The sequence below is a fragment of the Pangasianodon hypophthalmus genome, chromosome 11, assembly GCF_027358585.1.
Source record: "Pangasianodon hypophthalmus isolate fPanHyp1 chromosome 11, fPanHyp1.pri, whole genome shotgun sequence".
Taxonomy (NCBI): domain Eukaryota; kingdom Metazoa; phylum Chordata; class Actinopteri; order Siluriformes; family Pangasiidae; genus Pangasianodon; species Pangasianodon hypophthalmus.
The window spans coordinates 274,931-300,932 of record NC_069720.1 but is presented as its reverse complement, the minus strand read 5'-3'; the positions used below and the strand labels follow the sequence as shown (position 1 = coordinate 300,932).

At 39.7% G+C, this 26,002-nt stretch overlaps 2 protein-coding genes across 5 annotated transcripts in view; one reads left to right on the top strand and one right to left on the bottom strand.

The window, feature by feature from the left end:
* The first annotated feature begins 4,726 nt into the window (after nucleotides 1-4,726).
* ric3a (RIC3 acetylcholine receptor chaperone a) lies at nucleotides 4,727-9,532 on the top strand. Its single transcript, XM_053238266.1, has 4 exons — nucleotides 4,727-4,847; nucleotides 6,071-6,279; nucleotides 7,768-8,041; nucleotides 8,261-9,532. The coding sequence occupies exons 1-4, from the start codon at nucleotides 4,727-4,729 to the stop codon at nucleotides 9,052-9,054; spliced, it is 1,398 nt and encodes a 465-aa protein (XP_053094241.1). The 3' UTR covers nucleotides 9,055-9,532.
* Nucleotides 9,533-13,639: 4,107 nt separating this feature from the next.
* tub (TUB bipartite transcription factor) overlaps nucleotides 13,640-26,002 on the bottom strand; it is a 66,969-nt gene continuing 54,606 nt past the window's right edge. Inside the window, exons 4-11 of one of the 4 annotated variants that reach the window (XM_034308435.2) lie at nucleotides 23,811-23,981; nucleotides 23,170-23,297; nucleotides 22,463-22,654; nucleotides 21,480-21,592; nucleotides 18,544-18,658; nucleotides 17,708-17,806; nucleotides 16,936-17,107; nucleotides 13,640-14,563 (exon numbers count right to left, since the gene is read on the bottom strand). In XM_034308435.2, the coding sequence (XP_034164326.1) occupies nucleotides 14,430-14,563; nucleotides 16,936-17,107; nucleotides 17,708-17,806; nucleotides 18,544-18,658; nucleotides 21,480-21,592; nucleotides 22,463-22,654; nucleotides 23,170-23,297; nucleotides 23,811-23,981 (1,124 nt within the window). In that variant the 3' untranslated portion in view covers nucleotides 13,640-14,429. The remainder of the gene's footprint in view (nucleotides 14,564-16,935; nucleotides 17,108-17,707; nucleotides 17,807-18,543; nucleotides 18,659-21,479; nucleotides 21,593-22,462; nucleotides 22,655-23,169; nucleotides 23,298-23,810; nucleotides 23,982-26,002) is intronic. The other 3 variants (XM_034308433.2, XM_034308434.2, XM_034308437.2) reach the window with 3 other exon arrangements.

The following is a 26,002-nucleotide window of genomic DNA, read 5'->3' as shown; positions in this document are numbered from 1 at the left end:
AAAGCCGATCGGGCGTGGCTCACCTGTGAAATGAGGTCAGGTGAGTGTCACTGCCTCGCCGAGACGCTGAAGAAGTTACACACACACACACACACACACACACCGCTTAAAATAACACTTTCATGTCCCATGTGTCATTAAACAAACGTGTGTGATGTCCAGTTCCCTGTGTGTGATACACAACTTGACCTCGCAACCTGAAACCTGCAAACGACATGCAAACATCAGGATTTGTCAGGAAAGCATGTCGTTTCTGTAAAACAATGTTCCATTTCTCTAAAAGATGTGCTGGAAAATAAAACGTGATACAGAGATTACAAACATAAACGTAAGAAAGTTAAGCATTTTGCTCAGTGAATCCTCAGTGACAGTCGTGGGCTTTAAACTCACAACCTTCTAGTCACTGTGAGGCTTTTTGTTACTAAGATACGCTGCATGTTAGATATTCTCCTCCCACTCTGTTATAAAACGCAGACGTGTGAGAGATTCTTCTCAAGGCCTGGCCTGCATCTGCATCTTCTGCATCCACACACACACACACACACACCTCATTGTTCCAGCACATTGCTGTTAAAAGATGAGGATTTGTAGCCGTATGTCCTTCACTGCACTCAAAGCCGCCTTCATCCTCCATCAATACCACCTAAAAATTAAACTCTACTCAATATATAAGAGCCAGCATTGATTTAATATTTTACCTGGCCACAGAAAGGAGCCTTTGCTCCACACACTCGACTCGCAATTTGGAAATAAATTGACTGATTTAGTCTGAGGCAGAGGAGAGTGAAGGAGAGAGAGATAGAGATAAGAGAAAACGAGTGTGCGATGTAAACCGGCTCGAGCGCTGCTGCATAAGGTGACATTGCACAACAAATCATTCACATGAATATAGAGAAAGCAAAACAATTGCTATTTCTGAAAGCAATTTTGCTCGGCAGAGGTGTGTTGATTGCCGTGTATGTCAATCCATCGCGCTACGAGACACAAAAGAGGGCACGACGTTTCATACGAGTTAATGCCATATTTTATCATCAGCATAACAATATGAGGACCGTCTGGAACAAAACACTTTTTGAGGCAGTAAAAGAAAGTGTGTGAGGTTAAAAAAAACGTCTGCAGTGGTGCATCTGTGGTGTTTTAATTGAGCCTAATGAAGAATAATTAAGTAATTAAAAGTGTGATAACACACACGTTCAATAAAGAGATAAAGAGAAACCTGGAGCAGCAGCACTGCAGGCTGCACTATGCATATACACTACAGCATCACTATGGCATCAGTACGTCATTACATCACTACATCATCACTACAGCGTCACTACATCAATACATCATCACTACATCATCAATACATCACCACTACATCACTACATCATCACTACATCATCACTACATCACCACTACAGCGTCACTACATCATCACTATGGCATCAGTACGTCATTACATCACTACATCATCACTACAGTGTCACTACTCCAATACATCATCACTACATCAACACTACATCATCACTATGGCATCAGTACGTCATTACATCACTACATCATCAATACATCACCACTACAGCGTCACTACATCATCACTATGGCATCAATATGTCATTACATCACTACATCATCACTACAGCGTCACTACATCAATACATCATCACTACATCATCAATACATCACCACTACATCAATACATCATCACTACAGCGTCACTACATCAATACATCATCACTACATCATCAATACATCACCACTACATCACTACATCATCACTACATCACCACTACAGCGTCACTACATCATCACTATGGCATCAGTACGTCATTACATCACTACATCATCACTACAGTGTCACTACTCCAATACATCACTACATCATCACTACATCATCACTACAGCGTCACTACATCAATACATCATCACTACATCATCAATACATCACCACTACAGCGTCACTACATCATCACTATGGCATCAATATGTCATTACATCACTACATCACTACAGCATCACTACATCAATACATCATCACTACATCATCACTACAGCGTCACTATATCAATACATCATCACTACATCACCACTACAGTGTCACTACATCAATACATCATCACATCATCATCACTACAGCATCACTACATCAATACATCATCACTACATCATCACTACAGCGTCACTACATCAATACATCATCACTACATCATCACTACAGCGTCACTACATCAATACATCATCACTACATCATCACTACAGCGTCACTACATCATCACTACAGCGTCACTACATCAATACATCATCACTACATCATCACTACAGCGTCACTACATCATCGCTACTGCGTCACTACATCAACACATCATCACTACATCACCACTACAGCGTCACTACATCATCGCTATGGCATCAATACGTCATTACATCACTACAGCGTCACTACTCCATTACATCACTACATCATCACTACAGCGTCACTACATCATCAATACATCACTACTATAACGTCACTACAAAGTCATTACATTACTACATCATCACTACATCAATACACCACTACATCATCACTACAGCGTCGCTACATCGTCAATACATTACTACATCATCACTACACCAATACATCACTATATCATCACTACAGCTTCACTAAATCATCAGTTCATCCTCAATACATTATCAATACAGCATCACTACACCATCAGTACATCACTACGGCGTCACTATATCACCACTATAACATCACTACAGAGTCATTACATCACTACATCATCACTACATCAATACATCACCACTATATCATCACTACAGCGTCATTACATTACTACATCATCACTACAGCGTCATTACATTACTACATCATCACTACAGAGTCATTACATTACTACATCATCACTACATCAATACATCACTATATCATCATCACAGCGTCGCTACATCGTCAATACATCACCACTATATCATCACTATAGAGTCATTACATTACTACATCATCACTACATCAATACATCACTATATCATCACTACAGCATCACTACATCACCAATACATCACTACATCATTACTACATTGTCATGACATAACTATATCATAATGACAGCGTCACTACAGCATTACTATATTATCACTACATCAATAAGTCATCACTACAGTGTTACTACAGCATCACTACAGTGTTACTACAGCATCACTACAGCGTTACTACAGCGTCACTACAGCGTTACTACAGCGTCACTACAGCGTTACTACAGCATCACTACATCACTTTACTCTTCAATTTTATATTTTTATAACATTTAAGCACTTTTTCCACATGACTTTGCTGACTGCTGAACTGTAGCACTTCCTGTCGGATTTTCTTTCTCTGTGCACAAGCTGCTATTTTTCACTGGTCTCCATTAGCGAGGCACATTTCCTAAGCAAATACAACATGATATGGGTTTTTAAGTTTCCATGAGAACCGAGCGCTTATTTTAACAACGCTGTAATTACTATTTCCGAATATAGAAATAGCACTTCGACCAATTTACATTCGAGCTGACAAGACTAATAGGAAAATTAAAAGCTGAAATTATATTTTCTATCTTCAAAAAAGCAGAGAAAAAGAAAGTTGAAAGTCAGAGGAACAATAAATTAAATCCTTAATATCCCTGTATTTAAAAGTTTTTAAAACTTTAAGTTAAAAAGTTCCATTAACTAAAAATAAAAAAAATATAACTGTTGTTAATAAAAAGAGCAACGTGACACTAGATTCAGTTCGATCCGTCTGTAGGTTTGTTGTAATCTCTGCTAAAATAATGTCCTGATGAATCAGTCCATAAGCCACGTCTCTGCTGATGGTGGTTTCAGAGGATTTAGAGATTATAATTGGGAACGTGGAGAAAAAACTGGGTTTGTGCCAAAGAACATTATTTATAACACTGAGGCCTGCAGGGGATGACGGCGGAATGAGGGAAATATACCGCAGGACTTACGTCTTAACATGTAAAAATATAAGTGATGTTAGAAGTCAGTGTTTCTGAGCACAGCTAAAATATGTTCTTAGATTTTCTCAGTGTCAAATGTGAAGAAGGAAAAAAAACCCAAACAACAAGAACTCTGTACATCAGCCGCTCTCATTTCCCCGAGTCCCTTCAGGAGATCATCTTCATCTCTGCATTCCTAAAGACAACTCCTCATAGCAGTCTTGGATTATAGGCAAGGATTAATCACGTGGATTACTCTTCTTTTTATTTATTTATTTACTCTAGCTTTGTGTTTGCGTAACTGTGTGTATGAGTGTTAACAGGCCTGTTATTGAAAAAATCTTTAAAATAAAATGATCTTTAACAGATTCTTTATCATCGAAGTATCACTGAAGAGATTTTTATCAGTTTTTAAATGTAGATATGTGCAGCAGTTTTTGTTCTAACCTCAGCAGGATCAGGAGACACCAGCTTGATGAAGACTCCAGAGCTGCAAAAACACTGACAGCAGCGCCATCTGGTGGACACACACACTTCCTGCAACCATTAATACGCAAACATTACCAATAATAGTAATAATAATAATAATTACTATATATATATATATATATATATATATATATATATATATATATATATATATATATATGTAATATTAATAACTTTACGCCATGACTGTTCGGCTGTGGATGATGGATTAATGGCAGAGTGGAGAGACGGTATTACGTGGTGACGTCACTATAAATCCGGGTTTAATCTCAGAACTCTGTCGTTTATCTAAAATGTTGGTTTCAGGGATTCAGAGGATCACTTTGCTCTCTTGTCTCGTCCTCTCCATGGCTCTGTTTTTGCCCAAACTGTTTTTATCTGCAGGGGAGGAGAAGCTGCTTCTTCACTCAGAGGGTAAGATCACTGAAAAACCCCAAACCCTAAATCCTTTCTGTTTTCATCTTTGTTTCTCTAAACCTACATTCCCTTCATTTTCCTCTCAATTTGTGCCTCACACTTTATTTTCTGAGGAAAAATACTAGAAGAGAACTGGCTTGAGTTCCTCTTTAATCCTCACTGCTGGATTAAATCCCATTTCATGAATTTAAGTGTATTACACTATCAGTGTTAATGATTATTAATCCCAACAACAGGATTCAAATTGATCAGTTACAATAATTCAGAATGGAAAACAGAGATATTAATGATAGGTCGGTCTGCACTGTGTGTCATTTTACTCATTTGATTCTTTAGGAGAATCGTTTAAATGAATCGGTACAGTGACGCAGGATCCCACTGAGTCCTGACCCCGCCCCCTGTGTCTTAGCTCCTCCCCCTTCTTCTTGTATACATGTTTTCCAGTCCAGTGTATAATGTGGTGTATATTACACTCAGTTCTTCACAGTGACGTGTTAAACGTGAAGTAAGTTTTGGATGTCATGTGAACGCTTGTTAAATTCCCTTCTGGATTCAGTTTCAACAGAATGTAAATATAAATAATATTTAATTACATGTTGGATCAAAACTGACGTAAAGAGAAAAGCTTTAAAACAAACATCACAGAGTCTAAATCCCATGACTGAATAATTAGCTATTTTTATTTCCTGTATAAAGTATTAAACCATCAAAGCTTTTCAAGAAACGAAGCTTTTTTTGGAAACTTTTGGGGAAAATATTACTATTAATGTAACTATTAGCATATTCCCCAAAGGAAACGCCGGAAGAGTTTTATGGTAATAGATTTATTCAGAACACGTACACAAAAGTAAACATAAAATAATAAAATATATCTGTGCAGAATTTGCGTATGTACACAGTGAAGACTCCTCGGACACGTGCTGGAAAGTCTGGTCTGAGTGTTTCACAATGTTGGAGGATTTTATGTGAACAATTTTTCCCAGAAACTGATTTATATTACTGATTTTTTTTTTAAAAACTTTTTGCCTCAAGCAAATTTAATTTAATAAATCAGGTATTTCACAGAGACACATTTTGACCGATTTGTTTAAGACTTATAGCCATTTCTTGTAGCAGTAAAACGTCAGGATCAGGACTGAAGGTTTTTGGTGCAGAGAGAAGTTTCAGCCGTGAACATGAGTGTGTTTGTGTGTGTGTGTGTGTGTGTGTGTGTGTTTCAGCGGTTGGTCCTGGAAGTCCTGTGAGATACGGCCATGGTGCTTCCTCAGGAGAAGATGATCAGTGGACACCTGAATCACTTTACACAACACGTCAGAACCCCGAGACCTTTTCCCACACGAAGACTCTTCGGAAATCCACACTCCTCGCTCAAGTCACTCCTATTTACGGCTTTGGAATCTTCCTCTACATCATCTACATATTCTATAAGGTGAATATTTATATAAAAAACTCAAGATTTCGGTAACGAGAGTTACTGAGTGATGTGCTAATGTTCAGAGAGCTGATTGTTCAATGATCTGTTTTTAGTTTTGGTGAATTTTAGGCCTCTTTTTAAACAAAACTTTGTTTTATTTCCTCTACAGCTTTCACAGAAAGACAGAGCTACAAAACAGCGATGCAGCTTCTCCATCATGACGCCTGAACACACAGCACAGGAAATGTGTGAGTTTAACTGTGTATTAAAAACTGTACTGCTAAATGAAATAAAAGTGAAATTCACTGCTTCCTGAAACTGCTTACCTTTAATCTAACAAATATTATTCCCATAAACACGGTGGAGACTCACACACACAGCAGAGCAGGTGCCAGTGACCACATGGCACCAAACACACAACAGGAGCTTAAACACACAACACAGTCACAACACAGCTGAGTGTGATTAAAAGAGCATGTGACAGGGTCATGTGACTTGGTGTAGTCTGATAGGGCTTATGGGTAATGAAGTCCAGGGAAGCCATTTTTCAACCAAAACCAGCACTGATATGACACACACCTTTTATAATAATAGTATTTTCCAGAAAAACAAAAAAGTAACCCATTTTGACCTTTTAGTTTTATACAACTTGATGAAACAAATCATTGTGATTTGAAATTTTGCGTTAAAAATTCAAGTATCCATGAAAAATATGTACAAATTTCAAAACATAAAATTAACCACCTTATTTTCAGATCCTTATGAAAATTAATGCTGTGGAAAATATGGACTGTACAGCTGCTGACTTTTTACAACCTTAAATAATATTTAAAATAAAAACAGATTGTAATCCTTAAAAAGGTTCTTTTGTTTTCTAGAAACTGTTTTTGACCCAATAATCAGTAAAATTCCTCCATCATCCAGCGAACAGCTGCTTGGCGGCCTGCGCGAGTCTCGTAATGACTTTCACCAGTGAGCTCGTCTTCAGCATCCTGCAGTCCTGTTTTTATTTTTACTTCTTCATTAACCTCCTGATGCTGTGCTTATTGCACATGATGAGGTTGATTAAGATCTTGTTGCAGCCTCGAGGGAATTTTATTCTGTTGTTAAACCCGGATTATAAAATCACGAGCAGCTCAGCAGACTCTGATACCAATTAAGTGCAGGTCTTTAGGATGAGAACTGAGCTCCATTCAGCAGATGCGCGAATGGAGAAGACGTGTTGTTCTTCCTCACAGTGGTCTGTAGAGCTCTGTGTACAGCAGGAGCTCAGCGTCAGTCAGGTTCAGATGCTGGAGTCAGTTAAGTGTCAGTAGTTCATGCCTGTAGAACCTCGGTACGTCTGTAAACACTGGTGTAACTGTTGATTTCAGCTGAAGATGAGACGGCTCAGCTACAGACCAGAATAAAACAGATGGAAGGACAGAGAGAGAGGAGAACATCAACATCTGTCCCAGATCCTGCAAGGTAAAGAACCCACATTTCTCACCTGAGCGTTCTCAGAGCTCACAGAGGAACGGCTTCAGGGCGAGGGAAGAGGGAAGTGTTAAGGTGTTTGAGGAACGCTGTACGTGTGAATACTGTGTATCTCAGGAGGTTGCTCTGATCTTCATGTATCGTCCTGGTTACAGGTGTCGTAAGGACAGAAGTGGACGTGAGGAGAGAAAACTCCAGGACCTGACAAAGATCACACACATGCTGGTGGAGGGACGGCCGCTGGAAGACGTCACCCCTGAGGTGGAAGCTGAGGAAACCCCGTATTCTGCAGACTGGGAGGGTAAAACATCACATACTGACCTGTTGAAGCTCCTAATGTCATCTTGTCTGTGAAGGTTTTTATTCTGAATCCAGGATCACTGAATGATCACAGCTCAACATGACTGCACTAGTTCAAGCCTATAGACACATTGCCACTTATCTGAGGAGCTTCCATTACTCACGAAGGTCTCAAATGATTTGAAAGACATGTTCATGAGTGTGAGATTTTGTTCCTCAGGTTATGCAGAAGAGACCTTTCCTCAGTATGAGGTGCCGCTGTGCAGACGTCGATATCCAAGTGTCATCCTGGAGGAGCCATACGGAGATGTTCCTACACCTGAGGAACTGGCTGAAAGAATGGAGAGAGAAGATGAGGAGGATGAAAAGAATGAAGAAGAGACAGAAGAAGTGAAGGATGAGTGCAGTGAAGATGAAGGGATAAAGGGTGATGGTGACCTCAAACAGGCACTACTCGAAAAAGGAGAAGAAACAGATGATAATGAAGGTGATGCTGATGAAGAAGATTATAAACAGGATGAAGAGGAAGAGGAGGAAGTTGGTGAACCTTGTCTGGCTCATAATTCTACTGATGAAGAGGAGACACCAGGAAATCAGAAGGAAGGAGAAACATCCAGCAGGAGAAAACAGATAACGTTCAGTAATCACAGGCACGTCTTCCACTATCCAAAAGGAGGCGCTGTTGGCTGCAGTTATGAAGATGAGGAGGTGGAGGAAGACGCACCTGAAGATGATGATGATGATGCTGATGATGATGTGGTGGAGGATAAGCAGGATGAAGATGATGATCTAAAGGAGATGGAGATGGAGAGGGAGGAGGACGACCCGCTGATGGAGGCTGAGCGTCTGGGCTTCAGCACTCAGTTCACATGTGATCCTGAAGAACAGGAAGTTGATCTGATCGACTTCCTTCTCACATATAAACCTGAAGCTGTGATTAACTCCGACCAATCAGGAGCAGCTGAAGCTCCAGGGCTCAGGATGCGCTACAAGAACCAGAAAAAGGAAAACTGAGCTGATCAGCAACACCGTCCACAGGAAGTCCAGAGGAAATGCAGAGGAAATGCAGAGGAAATGCAGAGGAAGTCCAGAGGAAGTCCAGAGGAAATGCAGAGGAATTCCAGAGGAAATGCAGAGGAATTCCAGGCTCTGATAAGGATTTACTTTTACTCTAGATGTTTAAAAAAACTCAGAGTGTTGTGTGTTTTTCTCCGTGTTTCTGACTCCAGTATCTAAAAAAGCATTAAGGTGTAATTTATAAATGTGACTTTAGAAGTTATGTTGTTTTTGTTTGTTTGTTTGTTTGTTTGTTTTGTCAAGAGTTTTTCATTGGAATTATGATGGAAGGTGTGAGGTGGCAGAGATGCAAGTGCAGGTGAATTTTACACAAAACAGGCAAACACGAGATCAAAAGTCCTGGTATCATCACAAGCAAGTCGAGACTTTGTGTGTGTGCGTGTGTGTGTGTGTGTATGAGTGTGTGTGTGTGTGAGAGAGAGAGAGATTGTGACCAGGTGTGTGTGATGAGGAGTCTGATGACCTTGCATGAGGAAATGGTTTGTGAAGCTAAAATCCTGTAAACAATAATAAATATTCAAAAAATGTGTTGTTTTTTTCCCTCAGTGATAAAACTGTTTATAGACGTTGTGTTTTGTCACATTTACACATTTTATATAGCGTACAAAATGTATATTATATATGTTCATGCATCAAATTAAGATAACGTAAGAATTTTTTTATAACTTGCATTAAATATTATAAGAGATTTCTATAAAACTCTTGGAACATTATTGGATCCTCTACGTGATCATGTCCTGATTGTTTTTATGGCTCTTTAGTTTAAACTCTCAGACAGTGATCTCATAAGATCCCAAATAACGAGCGCTAATTTGTGTAAAATCTCATAAATGTTGAAGGAATAATTTCATAAAGGACGTCATGTACAAAGTCAGGAGAAGAGACGATATTTAAATTAGATTTTTTTAATGTGATGAGGGATGAGTTCATATTTACTGTTTAATAATTTAATATAATTTGGAGAAAAGTTCTGATTATTTTAGTAAGACATCATTTCTATATATTTCTCAGAACTAAGACGGAGTCAATTTTTTTTTATTTTTAATTTTGACTTCAAACAGCAGAAACAAGCTTCTTCAAATTTAACACCTATCCTTCAGTTGTGTTAATCATAAATTAATTAATAGTCATAAAAGAATGTATTTGCTTTGACTCCGCCCACTATTTAGATAGAAACATTACAAATCACATATTTATTAAAGCAAACGCATGAAATGTTGTGTTTTGCTCGTGTGAAAAACACAATCCTTCATATATCCCATTAAATACGCTTTTAATGTGTGTTTCTGTTTTTACTCTTAAATCTTTCGAACCTTTAATAAATCACGGCTTTTGTGTTTCACTGTGTGTTTGTGAGAATCTGGATGAATGAGTAGCAGCTGAAACTCACAGCGTTGTGTGTGTTATAATCTTTAACAAGCGACAATCTTTTCAAAAATCTTCGCTGCAACACATCATTTAAAACCGCGTCTTTTATAAACCATGTTCTCCTCCCAGTCAGAGCTCTGACGCTGCGACTTCAGGACTAAACACTAAGTCTGGATTTCTGTTCCTTTAGAAAATAACCTCGAGGTGTTTTTAGATCTTCCGTGACATCTGCTCTCAGCTTCGTCGGTTTCTTCACAGAGTCACAGTTTGATCGTCGCAGCTTAGAAGTCCAGTTTGATCAGATGTTTCTTGCTGTTGAATAAAACGCAGCCGTGTGTTTGATAAATTCCAGCACTAATCCTCAACATGGAGTGAAATCAGACACGCTGATGGTGGAATTTAATGAAAGCACAGAACAGCTGAGGAACATTAGAGGTTTGGGAAATAAATGTGTGTTCTCTTAAACGTCATTAGTTTTATTGTTTAGATTGAATTTAGTCTAATGTTCTGTCAGGTTTTAAACATTATTACCTGGATAAACTGTTTTAAATCTGATTTTCTGAGACTATACGTGTGTGTTGCGGTGAGTGAGGTGAGCTGCGAGTCAGCTGGAAATCACACAGCGACGTTTAAGACGCAAATTGAATCCATGACCTGAACACAGCTTCTGATTAAAACAGCGATTTACAGGGAATGTTGCATATTTCAGTAATTGCTGTTCCTTTTTTCTTTATTCGTGCCTTTGATTTTGGTGAAAGAGGGATTGGTATAGAGGAGTGATGGACTTGTGATGGACAGAATAATTTCTCTAAAGCACATCTGTGAGCCACTTGTGTCCTGACTGCTGATTTTATTTAATAAATCTGTCCTGTTAATTTTCTTTCTCTTCCTGCATAATATAATAACAGAGAATACAAACGTGTTTAATATAATTTAATATTTGAGTTTAATGTTCGACAGCAATAACACTGTTTTTCACCCTAACACGGTATGTTGGTCTCAGACGCTTCACTTACAGCTTACAGAGAGTCCGGTATCTTTTATACACTTTTCTGGCCACAAGCTTCAGAATCTGACTCACGTTTCTGTGCAAACACACATTTCTGAACACTCTGACTTAACACACTTTTCAGATGAAGGTATAGTCACGTGATTGGCTGTTTGAAATGTCAGTCAAATTACCTTTTACTGTGACAGGAAGTGATTTTTGGTCACATTTAATGAAGAGACAATCTATCAAAAGTGAGACAGGTATAGTTTCTACTGTACGTTATATTGCGATGTTAGCTAGCTAGTGGCTTGGTTTGGACAACAGAAATGTAAATATGATTATCATGAGACACTACGTTTACATATTTATCTATCTCTCTATCTTTATATAGATAGATAGATAGATAGATAGATAGATAGATGACTGTCATGGAATGGAGATGGAGGCAGATGTGAGTGAAGATAATTTATTGTGTAAAATACAAACAAAACCATGAAAACGAGAACCAAACGATACGAGGCGAGAAACACACAGACTATAAACGATACTGTGACACACGACAACTACAACAAAAGCTTAACGGTGAGACGCCGAAAAACAGGAACTTAAGTAGAGGTGCTAATAACGAGACACAGGTGAGTGACAGGGAGGGGCTGATGGGTAATGTAGTTCTGCACCCTATACAATGCCAGGAATGTGACTTCTGTTTCCAATTATTTATTTATTTATTTATTTATTCACAAAGGTGTGGTACTGACTGTTATTTAAACCTCAATTAAAGGCAATAAGTTTCATGATTTATTCAGTAAATTTATTTTCTGTTTGATGTAGTTTAATCTTTCACTGAGAAACACACTGACGAGAACTGAGAACTCTCACACACACACACACACACACACATACACACATACACACACACACACACACACACTACAGCAACACTCAGGATAAAGTGCACTGTTCAGTCCATTCCCTCATTCGCGAGTCGTGTGTCTGTGTGTTTACCGTTTACACACTTTAGATGTCATTAAACATAATGTTTATTGTTGAGTGCTGAGTGCTGAGTGCTGAGTGTTTAGTGTTGAGTGCTGAGTGTTTAGTGTTGAGTGTTGAGTGCTGAGTGTTGAGTGCTGAGTGCTGAGTGTTGAGTGCTGAGTGTTGAGTGTTGAGTGCTGAGTGCTGAGTGTTGAGTGCTGAGTGCTGAGTGCTGAGTGCTGAGTGTTGAGTGTTTAGTGCTGAGTGCTGAGTGCTGAGTGTTGAGTGTTGAGTGCTGAGTGCTGAGTGCTGAGTGTTTAGTGTTGAGTGCTGAGTGTTGAGTGCTGAGTGTTGAGTGTTGAGTGTTGAGCGCTGAGCGTTGAGCGTTGAGCGTTTAGTGCTGAGCGTTTAGTGCTGAGTGTTGAGTGTTGAGCGTTGAGTGTTGAGTGCTGAGTGCTGAGTGTTGAGTGTTGAGTGCTGAGTGTTGAGTGTTGAGTGTTGAGCGCTGAGCGCTGAGCGTTGAGCGTTGAGCGTTTAGTGCTGAGCGTTTAGTGCTGAGTGTTGAGTGTTGAGCGTTGAGTGTTGAGTGCTGAGTGCTGAGTGTTGAGTGTTGAGTGCTGAGTGTTGAGTGTTGAGTGTTGAGTGCTGAGTGCTGAGTGTTTAGTGTTGAGTGCTGAGTGTTTAGTGTTGAGTGCTGAGTGCTGAGTGCTGAGTGTTGAGTGTTGAGTGTTGAGCGCTGAGCGTTGAGCGTTTAGTGCTGAGTGTTGAGTGTTGAGTGTTGAGTGCCGAGTGTTGAGTGCCGAGTGTTGAGTGCTGAGTGCTGAGTGCCGAGTGCCGAGTGTTGAGTGCTGAGTGTTGAGTGCTGAGTGCTGAGTGCTGAGTGTTGAGTGCCGAGTGCCGAGTGCCGAGTGTTGAGTGTTGAGTGTTGAGTGCCGAGTGCCGAGTGTTGAGTGTTGAGTGTTGAGTGTTGAGTGCTGAGTGTCGAGTGCTGAGTGTTGAGTGTTGAGTGTTGAGTGCTGAGTGTTGAGTGTTGAGTGCTGAGTGTCGAGTGCTGAGTGCTGAGTGTTGAGTGTTGAGTGTTGAGTGTTGAGTGCCGAGTGTTGAGTGCCGAGTGTTGAGTGTTGAGTGTTGAGTGCTGAGTGTCGAGTGCTGAGTGTCGAGTGTTGAGTGCCGAGTGTTGAGTGTTGAGTGCCGAGTGTTGAGTGTTGAGTGTTGAGTGCTGAGTGTTGAGTGCTGAGTGTTGAGTGTTGAGTGCTGAGTGTTAAGTGTTCATGTGGTGTTGAATAAAATCACAGCAGCGAGAGGAATGATCCATAAATACATAAATAAAATAGAAATACAAAACACTTCACACAGACGGCATGAAGCTGTCATAAAGCATTGCAATGACACGTTACATGGCTGAAGTTAGTCATAAACACACACACGCGCACACACACACGCACGCACACACACACACACACACTCACACACACGCACACACACACACACACACACACACACACACACACACTCAGTATTACTTTACAAAATTAGAGTAAGTCCAACATTAAGATGTTAAAATGACTGAGTATATAAAGTGATGTTAGGCCTCGTTAGGAAGTGATCGTGGTGAAGTTAGCATGTTCAGCGTTAGCGTTACTCAGAAAACTGCAGCGATGAGACTGACGAAGAGATTTCACCGCTAATACAAACGCATGTGCCGTAGCGTTGAAGTTACACAATAATTCATTTTAACATGAAAATCGAACATGAGAAGGAGCCACACGGCCGTGCAGGCGGGTCGGCTTTGTGCTTGGTCCCGCACCGTCGTCCCGAAGAGCAGAGAGGAGCTCTGGCAGGTCCGGCGTGCGGTCAGTCTGAGCTCCTGTGTGCTCCACAGAGGGTTTCATTAAATCAGGACTCCTGCAGGTCTCCGAGTCCGTCTGAGGGAATCAGGACGTCCTCTCACACGTCCACTCGTCTTCAGATCACAGAGTTACTCGCAGGCCAGTTTGCTGTCGAAGCTGGACAGAGCGATAGCGAAGGCCTGCAGCGCGCACATGGGGTAGTTGTAGTCCATAGTGAAGACGTCCTCGGCCACTCGGCCAAACTGCATCACGATGTAATCCGCTAAACACACAAAGGAGAGAACGTCTATTACTGCGGATATTTTAGAAATAAAATGTGAATATTTACTGCACTGTAAACACAGGCATCATTTCACAGCTAAATTTTACACCCTGTTTTACAAATTTACAATAAATGACAGTAACGTTCTGCATTCTGTTTTATTCGTTTACTGGAAATCAGTTTTTCCTAAAGAATTGGGGAACCGATTTTTAAATTGTTTTCTATAAGTGACTGTATGAGTTACAGTGAAATAAAACTCTATCAGCGGATTAATGACTTTATAAGCTTTATGTTATTTTATAAGATAATGTTATTAAATAATTTTACATTGTCTGTTAATTCTAGTTGTAGTTCTGAGGTGAAGCTAATTTCAGCTGGAGAAAGAATTTTATGGAAATTCAGAATCGTACCTCCGTTTTGTCTTTTTGTCTTTTTGTCTTTAGTTAATACACATTTTAAAGTGACATCAGGCCTCGTTTATGTTTTAGTGCAGTTGTGTTTGTGTTTTAAATGTTTGCGTAAGCCAAACTCGAGTTACAAAAGTTTCAGCAAAAACACTGATTTTGTTTATACTTTGCGTTTGTAGATCTCACATAAAGTGCAAAGCACATTCCTGATGCAGCTCATTTGCATATAGCGACGCCCACAAAACTCCATAAAAGGTAAAATGGACAGACAGCTGGGAGCACGAAATGAGCGATCAGAGTAACAACTGAAAAACAGAAGTGGAAGTTATTTTAATTCACTTTTATGCCAATAATAACAATAATAATAATAATAATAATAATAATAATAATAAAAACAATAATAATAATAATAATAAGCGAGCGCTAAATCTTGCGTCAGCTGAGGCGTCTGTTTACGGCTTACGGCTCTGCGCAGACAGAGCGGCTCGTCCTCCGTTTATACGCCGCCGTTTCTTTATCATAACTGAATGATTCATGTCATTTGTCTTAATCTGTTTGCTCACTTTCTTTATTTTTATATTCTTTTGTTAATGCCAATAATATAAAACAACTGCTTTTCACTAAATGAACCTCTACACTTCTCCAGACTATTTATTATTCTCAGTCTTTATTCATTTTCTACATAAAATAAAAAAATTAAAATTTTTTTTTTTAATATTTATTTAAGAATATTTGTGTGAGACTCCACTGAACACCTTAGACTTTCAAAAAATAGTGTTTGTTTGTTGTTTGTTGTTTGTCTACAATATGTATTTTATGTTAAACATTGGACATGGGAAGATGGATTTATTTTATATTATTTCATGCAAACTGTTTTAATATTTTTTAAAACTCATGAACAATCCATTTACTTTTTAATATTTGATATTTAGACAAAATCAAAATTCTTATATCATGCCATTTTTCTTTAAAAAAAAAATCTTCAAGAATGTGGATATGCATATAAATAATTTATGCAAAAAAGAGTTATTACTGTAGAGATTATTAAAATAAAGTAAAATAAAGTGCATTTACAGTAAAAAATATATTGATAGGAGTGTAAAATTACAGTGCAGTGAAAGTGAAAGTGAAAAATTACTGCAGTTTTATTGAAAATAATGTCGCTGTAGCTGAAAATATTAAAGTAATCAGAGCATCTTTCTCCATCTAGTAATGATAGCACACACGCATACACACGCACACACACACACACACACACGCACGCACACACACACACACACACACACACACACACACACACGCACACACACACACACACACACACACACACGCACACACGCACACGCACACACGCACACACACACACACACACCAGGTTCGCAGTTAAATTTCATCATATATTTTGAGTAGCAGAATTAATTATGATTTAGTCATCATTTAGATTTCATCATGAGAAAGAACCTCATTGAGGAACATTTTTGGTTTTAGTGTTTCTCAGCACAGACCTGAACAGCTTTGGCCCAGCTGGGGGTGGAGCTAATGTATAGGCGGGGCTAATTTCTGGGCGGGGTTATTTTCTGGGTGGAGCTAATTATTCCGATCAGTTGCACGGTCGTTGTTAATCCCTGTAGTTTCTCCACCATGTCTTTAAATTATTCTCAGAAGTTTTGTAAAGTTACTAACAGCAGCTGTAAGTTTAACAGTCTTGTGTTATAACCCTGAAGCCACTTTAAGAGCTTCATCAGTTCTTCTGGAAGGTGAGAATCTCCCGGTGTTTAGGTGTGAGCGTGTGCTTCGTACCTGTGACATCATTAAACGTGAGGAGGTGAAGTGCGAGACGCTGAAGTGTAACTGAATGTAAAAGTTCATCTTCGTCTCAGTGTTAACGGTTAAAGACCTGCTGCTGTCTCCTGAACTCAAAGCTCCTGAAAGGAATCGTTAGCTGAAAGATGTTTCAGAACTCACGGTCGTTGTCGTGAATGATCTGGAAATTCTTCACCGAGGCCTGAGTGACCCTGCCGTGGAAGTTCAGCACGTACGACTGAGTGTCATCGTTCCACACCGGCGTCTTGTTGTGGAGCTCGATCACGCTCTCCGTGCTCTTGTTCTGCCAGCGAGCCAGCAGCGTTTCATGCTCCTGCAGTACACAGGACACACGTGAGACATGTGGGACAGGTGCGAGACAGGTGCGAGAAAGACATGAGACAGATGTGAGACAGATGTGAGACAGGTGTGAGAAAGACATGAGACAGATATGAGACATGTGAGAGAAAGACATGAGACAGATGTGAGACAGATGTGAGACAGGTGTGAGAAAGACATGAGACAGATGTGAGACAGGTGTGAGACAGGTGTGAGAAAGACATGAGACAGATGTGAGACAGGTGTGAGAAAGACATGAGACAGATGTGAGACAGGTGTGAGAAAGACATGAGACAGATATGAGACATGTGAGAGAAAGACATGAGACAGATGTGAGACAGATGTGAGACAGGTGTGAGACAGGTGTGAGAAAGACATGAGACAGATGTGAGACAGATGTGAGACAGGTGTGAGACAGGTGTGAGAAAGACATGAGACAGATGTGAGAAAGACATGAGACAGATGTGAGACAGATGTGAGACAGGTGTGAGACAGATGTGAGACAGGTGTGAGACAGATGTGAGACAGATGTGAGACAGGTGTGTGTAACTCTCTATAATTCTGTACCTTTTATTAAAAATAAGGAGACACTCACATTCCGTGGTCTAATGCAGACTCTCTCGTGATCCATGTTCATTCCCGGGATAATGACGCTCATCTTCCGAGGGCCTTTAAACCCCAACACGTTGGTCTCCTGAGGAAAGTGAGGAAAATGAATCAGCCTCGCCATGACGCTTCACTTTGTCCTGTTTAAAGGATTGTGATATCAGGAGTCGCCTCCAGGGGTCTCACTGCGTCACCACTCTGCCGTTACTCTCACTGAGTGTGTGCTAGTCACTACAGGCCAAAATTATTGGCACCCTTCAGGAAATTAAGCAAAAATGATACCTAAATATGAATAAAATAAACTGCACTGAGTGATATTTGGAGCTTAAATATGACATACAGGGATGCTGTAGTTTCACTTTAACACAATAATTAAATAATTCCAGCACCGAGTCTCTTCCTGTAACGAGGTTGGAGACACCTGTAGGTTTTATATCCGTTACCTGACTTGTGCAAGTCAACAGTCATCTGTAGGTTTTGTATAAAAATGCTTTTATTTTCCACACAGTGATGGTGAAGGGATTTCGCATGTGTGCAGCCTTGAATTTAGCTCGAGGAAACAGGAAGTAAAACCAGGGTTCTCTCAGACTCTAGAACGCTATAAAAATAGCTTCTTTCCCCAAGAAGCACAATTTGTTTGCATTTATTTTAGGTTTTTGATAAAAAATACTAAACAAAAAAGTGTTATGGGACTGACTTTTGTTAGAGTAAAAGCAGAATAAAGCATAAACGTAGTTTCTCTAATTGTTTGAAAGGAAAAAAATCAGTTTCTTTGAAGCATACTGTGAATGACCACATTAAATTGTGTAAGTGAAGTTCGCTCACGTAGCAGATAGCTGCTAGCTCCTGACGCAGGTTGCTGGCCTCTAAGCTGGACGTGCTCTTCGCCGGGTTCGTCCCGCTGTCGTAAACTGTAAACTTGGTGCCCATGAGGTTCGACCTGAGGATCAGATGGAGAACAGAACATCGACTCTTCAGCTCTCCGTGATTTTAACCTCATTTCTCCTTCAGAAAAAACCCTAATGGAGCAGAAAATGACTGTTCTAATTAGGCTACTCTTAAAAATAACACACTTTTCTTAGAGTTGTGAATAATTAATAAGAGCAGCGTGATGATGAATGTTTCATTCCCGTATAAAACACTGTGGCTGGAAATGAAACACGTCTCCTCTAAACCTCATCCCAGAAATAGTAAGTGTCCTGTAATAAAGATCAGCGTGTCTGAAAGAGAAATCACCTGAACACCTCGTTACATTCATCCAGAGCTCCGGCCCAAATCCATCCCATAATAACCCTGAAGCAGACGCCTTTTAAAGCAGCTGCTGAACTTTAAGAAGATTTTATTCTGCTCTGGTTTTTACTTTTATAAAACTAACACCATGAGCTCTCACGTCTGAAGTTCTGCTAAACTTCTCATTTTAAACTAAAAAACTAATTTGTGTAAAATAATAAAACGTTTCATGTTTTAAATGCTCAAGAAACGACTAAAACAGCACTGAGAACATCTCTACACCTTCATTAAAATACCAGCAACCATGAATATGCATGAAATATGCAAATATATGTGTGTGTCCTTGGTGCTACTTCTATCTATCTATCTATCTATCTATCTATCTATCTATCTATCTACATAGATAATAATGGTATAAAGCTAACTCTTATTACTCAAGAGAATTTCAGTTCCCCTGAATACTTCATTTTAAATCATTAAAAAATATTCTGTGTAGAAAAATGAATTATTTAATATTTTCCTTTACGCCCAAGAATGACTAAAAAGTCTTAGAAACATTTCTGCACCTTTAGCTTCATTTAAATACCAGGAATATGAATATAAGATGCCTAACATGAATTATTGCCAATTTGAAAAGGTTAATATCGCTAATGTTGTGTTTTTTACATCAAATTTAAGTTAGCTAGCTTAGCATGGAGGTGCTGCGACAAATATTTTCCAGGTCATTATTCTCTATGTGAGTTTAAATTTGACCCAAATACCAAATTTTATAGACTCAGATTCAGCAACCAGGAGAAGTTTTAACATTTAAACACCAGGCTCCATACTCCAGAATGAATGAATGAATTTTTTTTTTTTAAAAAACATGATTAAATTTCTGTAGGAAGAGTTCTTCAGCTTTAAGGTTCACCAGTCGCACGCTGCTCCTCCGCCTGTATTACTGTAAGTGTAATAATCAGTTTATTCTGTGTTGTAGTGATAATGCATCAGTGGAAGTAACAAAACATATTTATTTATTTATTTATTTATTTATTTAACAGGAAGGAGGCTGTGAGTCGCTCAAAGTCCTTTAAGGAAGTTGGATTAAAAAGGACACAGTAAAGGTCATCAGGGCCGTAATGGAGGTGTGTGAGGATGAGGAGCGACAGGATGAAGGTCAACTGTCCATCTTAATCCACAGCCTCGATCACTCGATCACTCGATCACTCGGAGCGGGAAAGGTGAGAGAGACGAGAGACGAGAGACGAGAGAATGGTTTGAGTCTTTCACCTTTCCCGCTCCGAGTGATCGAGTGATCGAGGCTGTGGATTAAGATGGACAGTTAATTAATTAAAAGAATTAAAAAAAAAACAGGAACCAGAACAAGTTCAAAAAGTATAAACATGCAAAATTCAGCGGCTTGATATCAAACTCAGAGCGAAACTTCACACAGAGCATGTGTTATTTATGTGTGTGTGTGTGTGTGTGTGTGTGTGTGTGTGTGTGTGTGTGTGTGTATGTGTGTGTGTGTGTGTGTGTGTGTGTAATGGGAAATGGACTCCGTGTCAGCCATGTTGTGATGCTGTGGTGGATTCTGGGAAACGAGGTCCATGGCGCTGACATTAACACACTCTTACAGCGTGAAGGATGAAGCTGAAGGATTCAGGTTTGTAGTTTTCTAACAGAACTGTAATTTTAATTCATTCATTAATTAATTAAATAAATTCATTATTTTTGCTATGAATCTCTTGGGAAAAGATCATCTGCAAAAACCTTTACACAAACGTAGCGTAGTTTAAATCTATATACGGGTATTTATAAGATATTAATGATCATTGACTACAGGTAGATTAAAGTAATATTCATCCTTAGATACATGAACATTAGATGCTATGAACATTCGCATTTCCACTGAACGGCCGTGTCACATGATTGACAGTGGCGTCTCCGTGACAACGTCGACAGCGTTAGTGCTGAAAGAAGCTAGGAATGAGAGCTTCTACAGGACGAGTAGTGAGTCAGCAGCATCGCAGGCTGTGCTGGTGGTTTTGGACGTATGTCTAGCGGCGATGATTCACAAAAAACAGACGGAAAATAAAGTGTAACTGCTGCAACGCCTCATCACGCTAGTTTAACGAGCTACGCTGATTAGCATGATATCACACCGCAGCTGTGAATAAGTGCTGAGCTTAAAGTGTCTGCTTAAAAGCGTACTTCATTCTCCTCATATTAAAGACACGCCCATATTTCCATATATGGTCCTAGACATACACTCAGTTGAAGATGTTTTCATTTCCATGAGATTCACTGATTCCACGTTACCTTTTCTAAAGTTCTTATCCTGCTCCAAACGTTATGAAGGTTCATCGTTATCAGCAGTTCAAATGATTCACTCTGGTTCTAGTTTCTATTATTTAGTGTGTTCTGGTTTTGCTTTGTGTTGAGCTGCTTGTGTTTTTACTCCTGATTTGTGATCCAAGTCTCAGAAACCTGCAGAAGACAAGCCTGGTGTCTCACCCTGAGGTTCATCGTCTCTGAGCAGAGGAACTTGCCTGAGTTTCCCGATGAAGCTCTCGCCGCCTCTCGACAGGTCAGTGGGGTCGATGGAGATCAGGTAGTTGGATGTTTTGCTCTTCTTTCTCTTTCTCCCAGCTAAAAGGAACATCTACAACCAGAGATGATCTAATGAACCACTGAACAACATCAAATACATTAAAAATATTAAAATATCAAAATATCAAACAGCTCTGGAGATAAGTGACAGGATCGATGAAGTAAAACACTGATGGTACAGAAGTTTCATCATCATCATCATCATCATCATCACATCTAAACATGTGAGAGATTTTACTATCTGAGGCATTGCTCGATCCCAAACTAAATACTACACTAAATACTTAGTATTTAAACTAAATACTAAATACTATCGTAAGTAGAAGTAGAGATGTTAGTGTGCTATTTTCATAATAACACATTCTGTCTACAAAGAGGTGAATAAACCCCTTCATTTATTCTTCAAACACACAACTCTCTATAACATCTAGGTGAAGTTTTCAGTCAACTAATGAATATTAATGAGCATTAGGAATCTGCTTTATGAATATTAATGACATCTCAGTGAAAACAGGCTGTGAGTTGGAAATAAGAATAAAATAATCACTTGAGATGTGTTTCATAGAAACTCTGGAATTAATAAAAAAATAAATAAATAAAAGTGGAAAAAAGTAAAATATTGGATATTTGAAAGTTTTGGCACATGAATGTTTTCCGGTTTAAACATAACCAGGAGTAATCACTTTCTGATGAATGGAAATGGCTCATTTTTCATTTCTGAAGCAAAATCATTTATCAATTTGATCTCGTGGCTGGTAACCAACGTCTCTGACTCTTGATCTAAAATGAGAAATGAAGTGTTTCTATTTCTGTCCAGACGTGTAATTACGGGAACACAGCAGCGCTGTAGGCCTTCAAACCAAATAAATCCAAAGCTCTTCGATCAAATGCAGAATTAAGACAAGTGGACGACTTTACTGACCTTCTTGCCGTCTTCTCTTTCGAGATGGAGGTAGTAGGTGGGGTACATGCCCCGGTCCATTCCTTTTTTATCCCGCGTGATCCTGCATTTGATGGTCACGCCCTGCGGCGCCGGCCTCAAGGTGAACTCCTCCAGATCGCCCACATCGACAGACGGCTCGTTGGTCACCGGAGTCGAAGCTGAAGCTGCTTCCTGACAGACCAGAATACAGACAGTTTTATACACATTTATATTTTTATATACGATATAAACAGCTTCATTCAATCGTAAGCCAGTGCAGGAGGCAGAGGAGAACACACAGCTGTGCTCAGTGTGACATTTTTAGCCACGAATCTGAATCCAGGGCAGATTTTCAGCATGAGAGGAAGTGCTGCGTCCCTGAAGACAGAAATGTGGACAGTCGTGACTAAAAGAAGGAGCAGTGACGTCTGTAGTGGACTGGAGAGGATCAGTGTGTCATCTAATGCACTAATACACACACACACACACACACAGGGTGGTCTTTAATCCTTTAAAATGTAAAAGCTGGACTTCTTACGTCTCTAAACACATTTCCGTCTGTGACTCGTTAGAGGATGAGGAGAACGTGGAGGAGAAAAAGCTGCACATGTTCGTGCTGCAGTTTGACCTGAGCAGAGTTCAGACGTGAACGTGAGATTAAACACGCACAGGCTGAGAAGTGAGAGTGGGTGTGTGATCTGCTGTACCTTGCTGGACTTCTTGCTGGTGGCCGAACCCGGTCTGGTGTTGCTGTTGAGTTGAGAAGAACTGGAGCTCACTTCATCATCATCATCATCATCTTCTTCCTCATCAAAATTCATGCTGCTGGAGATTCCTGTAGAACGATCGAGACTTTCTCGTGTCATAATCAATGAACATCAACTTCACAAACAGACCAACCTGCAAACTTCACACCGAATAATCTGACATTCTCAACAAACAACAATCTGCTTCTTCTCTGCTTCTGCTTGACAAGACGAGAAGAAACCACCGCTAACACACTGTTCATCTGACTCCACAAGAATGAAGGAGAGTAACTTCAGTAACTTCACCTCATGTGCAGTTGCCTGTGACGTGGTGTTAATGTGAGATGTTCGTGATGGTTAGCTTATTAGCAGTGTTGTTATACTTTTAACCTTTAGCGATACCTAGCATAAACTTTGTTGTATTATTTTTTTTTTTTTAATTTTAGGATTTTTTTTTAGTTCATGGCTTTTTATCAAAATGATCTGGACCTCAAGAGGAACTTCTGCATCATTTCTCTCACTGATTCCTACGTCTTACATTCCTACGCTGATGTTTAGCCTCTACAGGTTCTCAGAGTGTAAGCACGTGGTCAGTCTTGTACCTTTCTTGAGCATTGTGACCCGCAGGTCCTGCTTGCTCTGAGTCTGAGACGCGGCTTTGCTCTGGACCTCAGTGTCGCTGTCGTGTCCAGCGGAATGTCCCACTGTGAGAATCTGGATTTGGCTGCTCAGGTCCTGGGCCTCGTCCTGGAACGCCGCTGGTCCGTGAGTTCCTGTGATACGACCACAACACGGACGCACGACCGGCTGATGGTCAGCCTCGGGGCCTGATCCACTCTGGGTTCTCATGTAGAACACACACATGCTGAGACAAACGCACACGTACGCACGCATGTTTTCATGCAGGGTCACATGCTGAGACACGGAGACGCATGCAAAAAAAAAAAAGTGTGTTCAGAGATTCACAAAGTCCAAAGAGCACAACGCTGATTACTGCTGTGCATCTCTGACCTCCACACTTTTCTTTCTCTCCGCATCCTGACGGTTTCAGATGCTAATGCGCTCTCAGCTAATCGCTTATCGTGTTCTTTTGTGAGGTTCTGGTGTCAGCAGGGATTTTTGTGTTTCTCTCCATTAGTCTACATGCAGCAGAGAAACACTCTGTCCCTAATGTTCCTGTCCAGCGGTTGCTCAATCACTTCAGCCCTCAATTACGCCTCCAATCAAGTCATTACATGTTAAAAGAGCAGGCCTGCTGCAGACGTGAGGGGCTCGGCCTCGCACGCTATCTGGAGGACATCTTACTTCAGAAGTAGTGATGTGACTGCAGGATAATTGGTGTGACATTTAGAGAATAATTACCACCAACATGGCTGCTGCTCCTGAGAGAAGATCTAACAGAGACTGAAAAAACGCCTCGATTTAACGAGACGCACAACTCGAGTAAAATTATGATTATGATTATGATTATGATTTCTGAAAAACAAAAACATTTCATTTCTCAGATAAAACGACATCATGTTTAAACAAAAACAAACACAATGCATAAACAACTGTTCTAAACAAAATACTTAATAACAGTCATGAGTAAAAGTAAGTGCACCCTCCTTCAGTTCTGGGTTTTATTTATCAGAGCCTTAATAACAGCTGTGTGTCTTCAGCAACTTCTACAGACGAACACGCAACCTCACGTGACAAAAAAAAAACACACAACAGATTTCTATATGTAGTTATTTTTTCTATAAAAATAATCCAGCATTCAGAAACCAGGTGTGGAAAACTAAGTACACCCTCTAATTCAGCAGCATGTAGAAGCACGTTTATCAACAATAACTTGAAGTAAAGGTTTTCTGTAGGAGTTTATCAGTCTCTCACATCTTTCTGGAGAAATTATGACTCACTCTTTACAACATCGCTTCAGTTCATTGATGTTTGATGGCATTCGTTAATGCACAGCTCTCTGAAGATCCCACTGCAGCATCTCAGTGGGGTTGAGGTCTGGACTTTCACTTGGTGATTCCATCACCTTCATGTTTTTCTTCTTCAGCCATTAACATGTCGAGTTGTTGGTGTTTTTTGGATCATTGTCCTGTTTCATGACCCAGTTTCAGAGCAGATTAAGCTGCCTCACATTTATCTTCATACTGAAATCCGTTGTGTTTTTTTTGTCATCTGAGGTGTTATCTATGTGTTTGTTTGTCGAAGTTGCTGAAGACACACAATTGTTATTAAGGCCCTGATCAATAAAAACCTAGAACTGAAGGAGGTGCACTTTCTTTTTCCCCTGACTGTATGTATTAAAATCTCTTTGGAAGATTTATCATACTATAAAACATGGTGTTTAAATGTTTAATTAAATTCGGATGTTGATTTGCCAAATTTATAAAACGACATCAGTACTCGTGTTTATAACTGGGTTGGGGGCGGGGCTTCATATCCGATATGCAAATGATGATATGCAAATGATGTGCTACCCTAAAACATTTGGCCATGAAATATGCATATGCTAAGCTAAAAAGCTAAAGTAGCTAATCCAAATGATGCACATGTGATGGTCGTCATGGTAATGATTAAATAAATTAAATAAACTACTGATTAAAAAAATGAGGAGACTCAAACTGAAATCCCACTCAGATGACTAATGTGAGCTAGTTCACTAGCATTTAGCTAACTAGCGAACTAAGTTAGTTAATGTTAGTGATATTAAGGTGTTAGCAGTTAGCAAAGGCAGGAGGGTTTTTCCAAATTTGCCTTTTTTTACGTGGATAGAGGTGTAGAGACGTTTCTAGGACAT

Excerpts from the sequence above, each read along its gene's own strand:
- ric3a (XM_053238266.1), top strand. The coding sequence starts at position 4,727 with ATGTTGGTTTCAGGGATTCAGAGGATCACTTTGCTCTCTTGTCTCGTC. Across the intron at positions 4,848-6,070 it reads GCTGCTTCTTCACTCAGAGG|CGGTTGGTCCTGGAAGTCCT; the intron begins GTAAGATCACTG and ends TGTGTGTTTCAG. Across the intron at positions 8,042-8,260 it reads GTATTCTGCAGACTGGGAGG|GTTATGCAGAAGAGACCTTT; the intron begins GTAAAACATCAC and ends TTTGTTCCTCAG.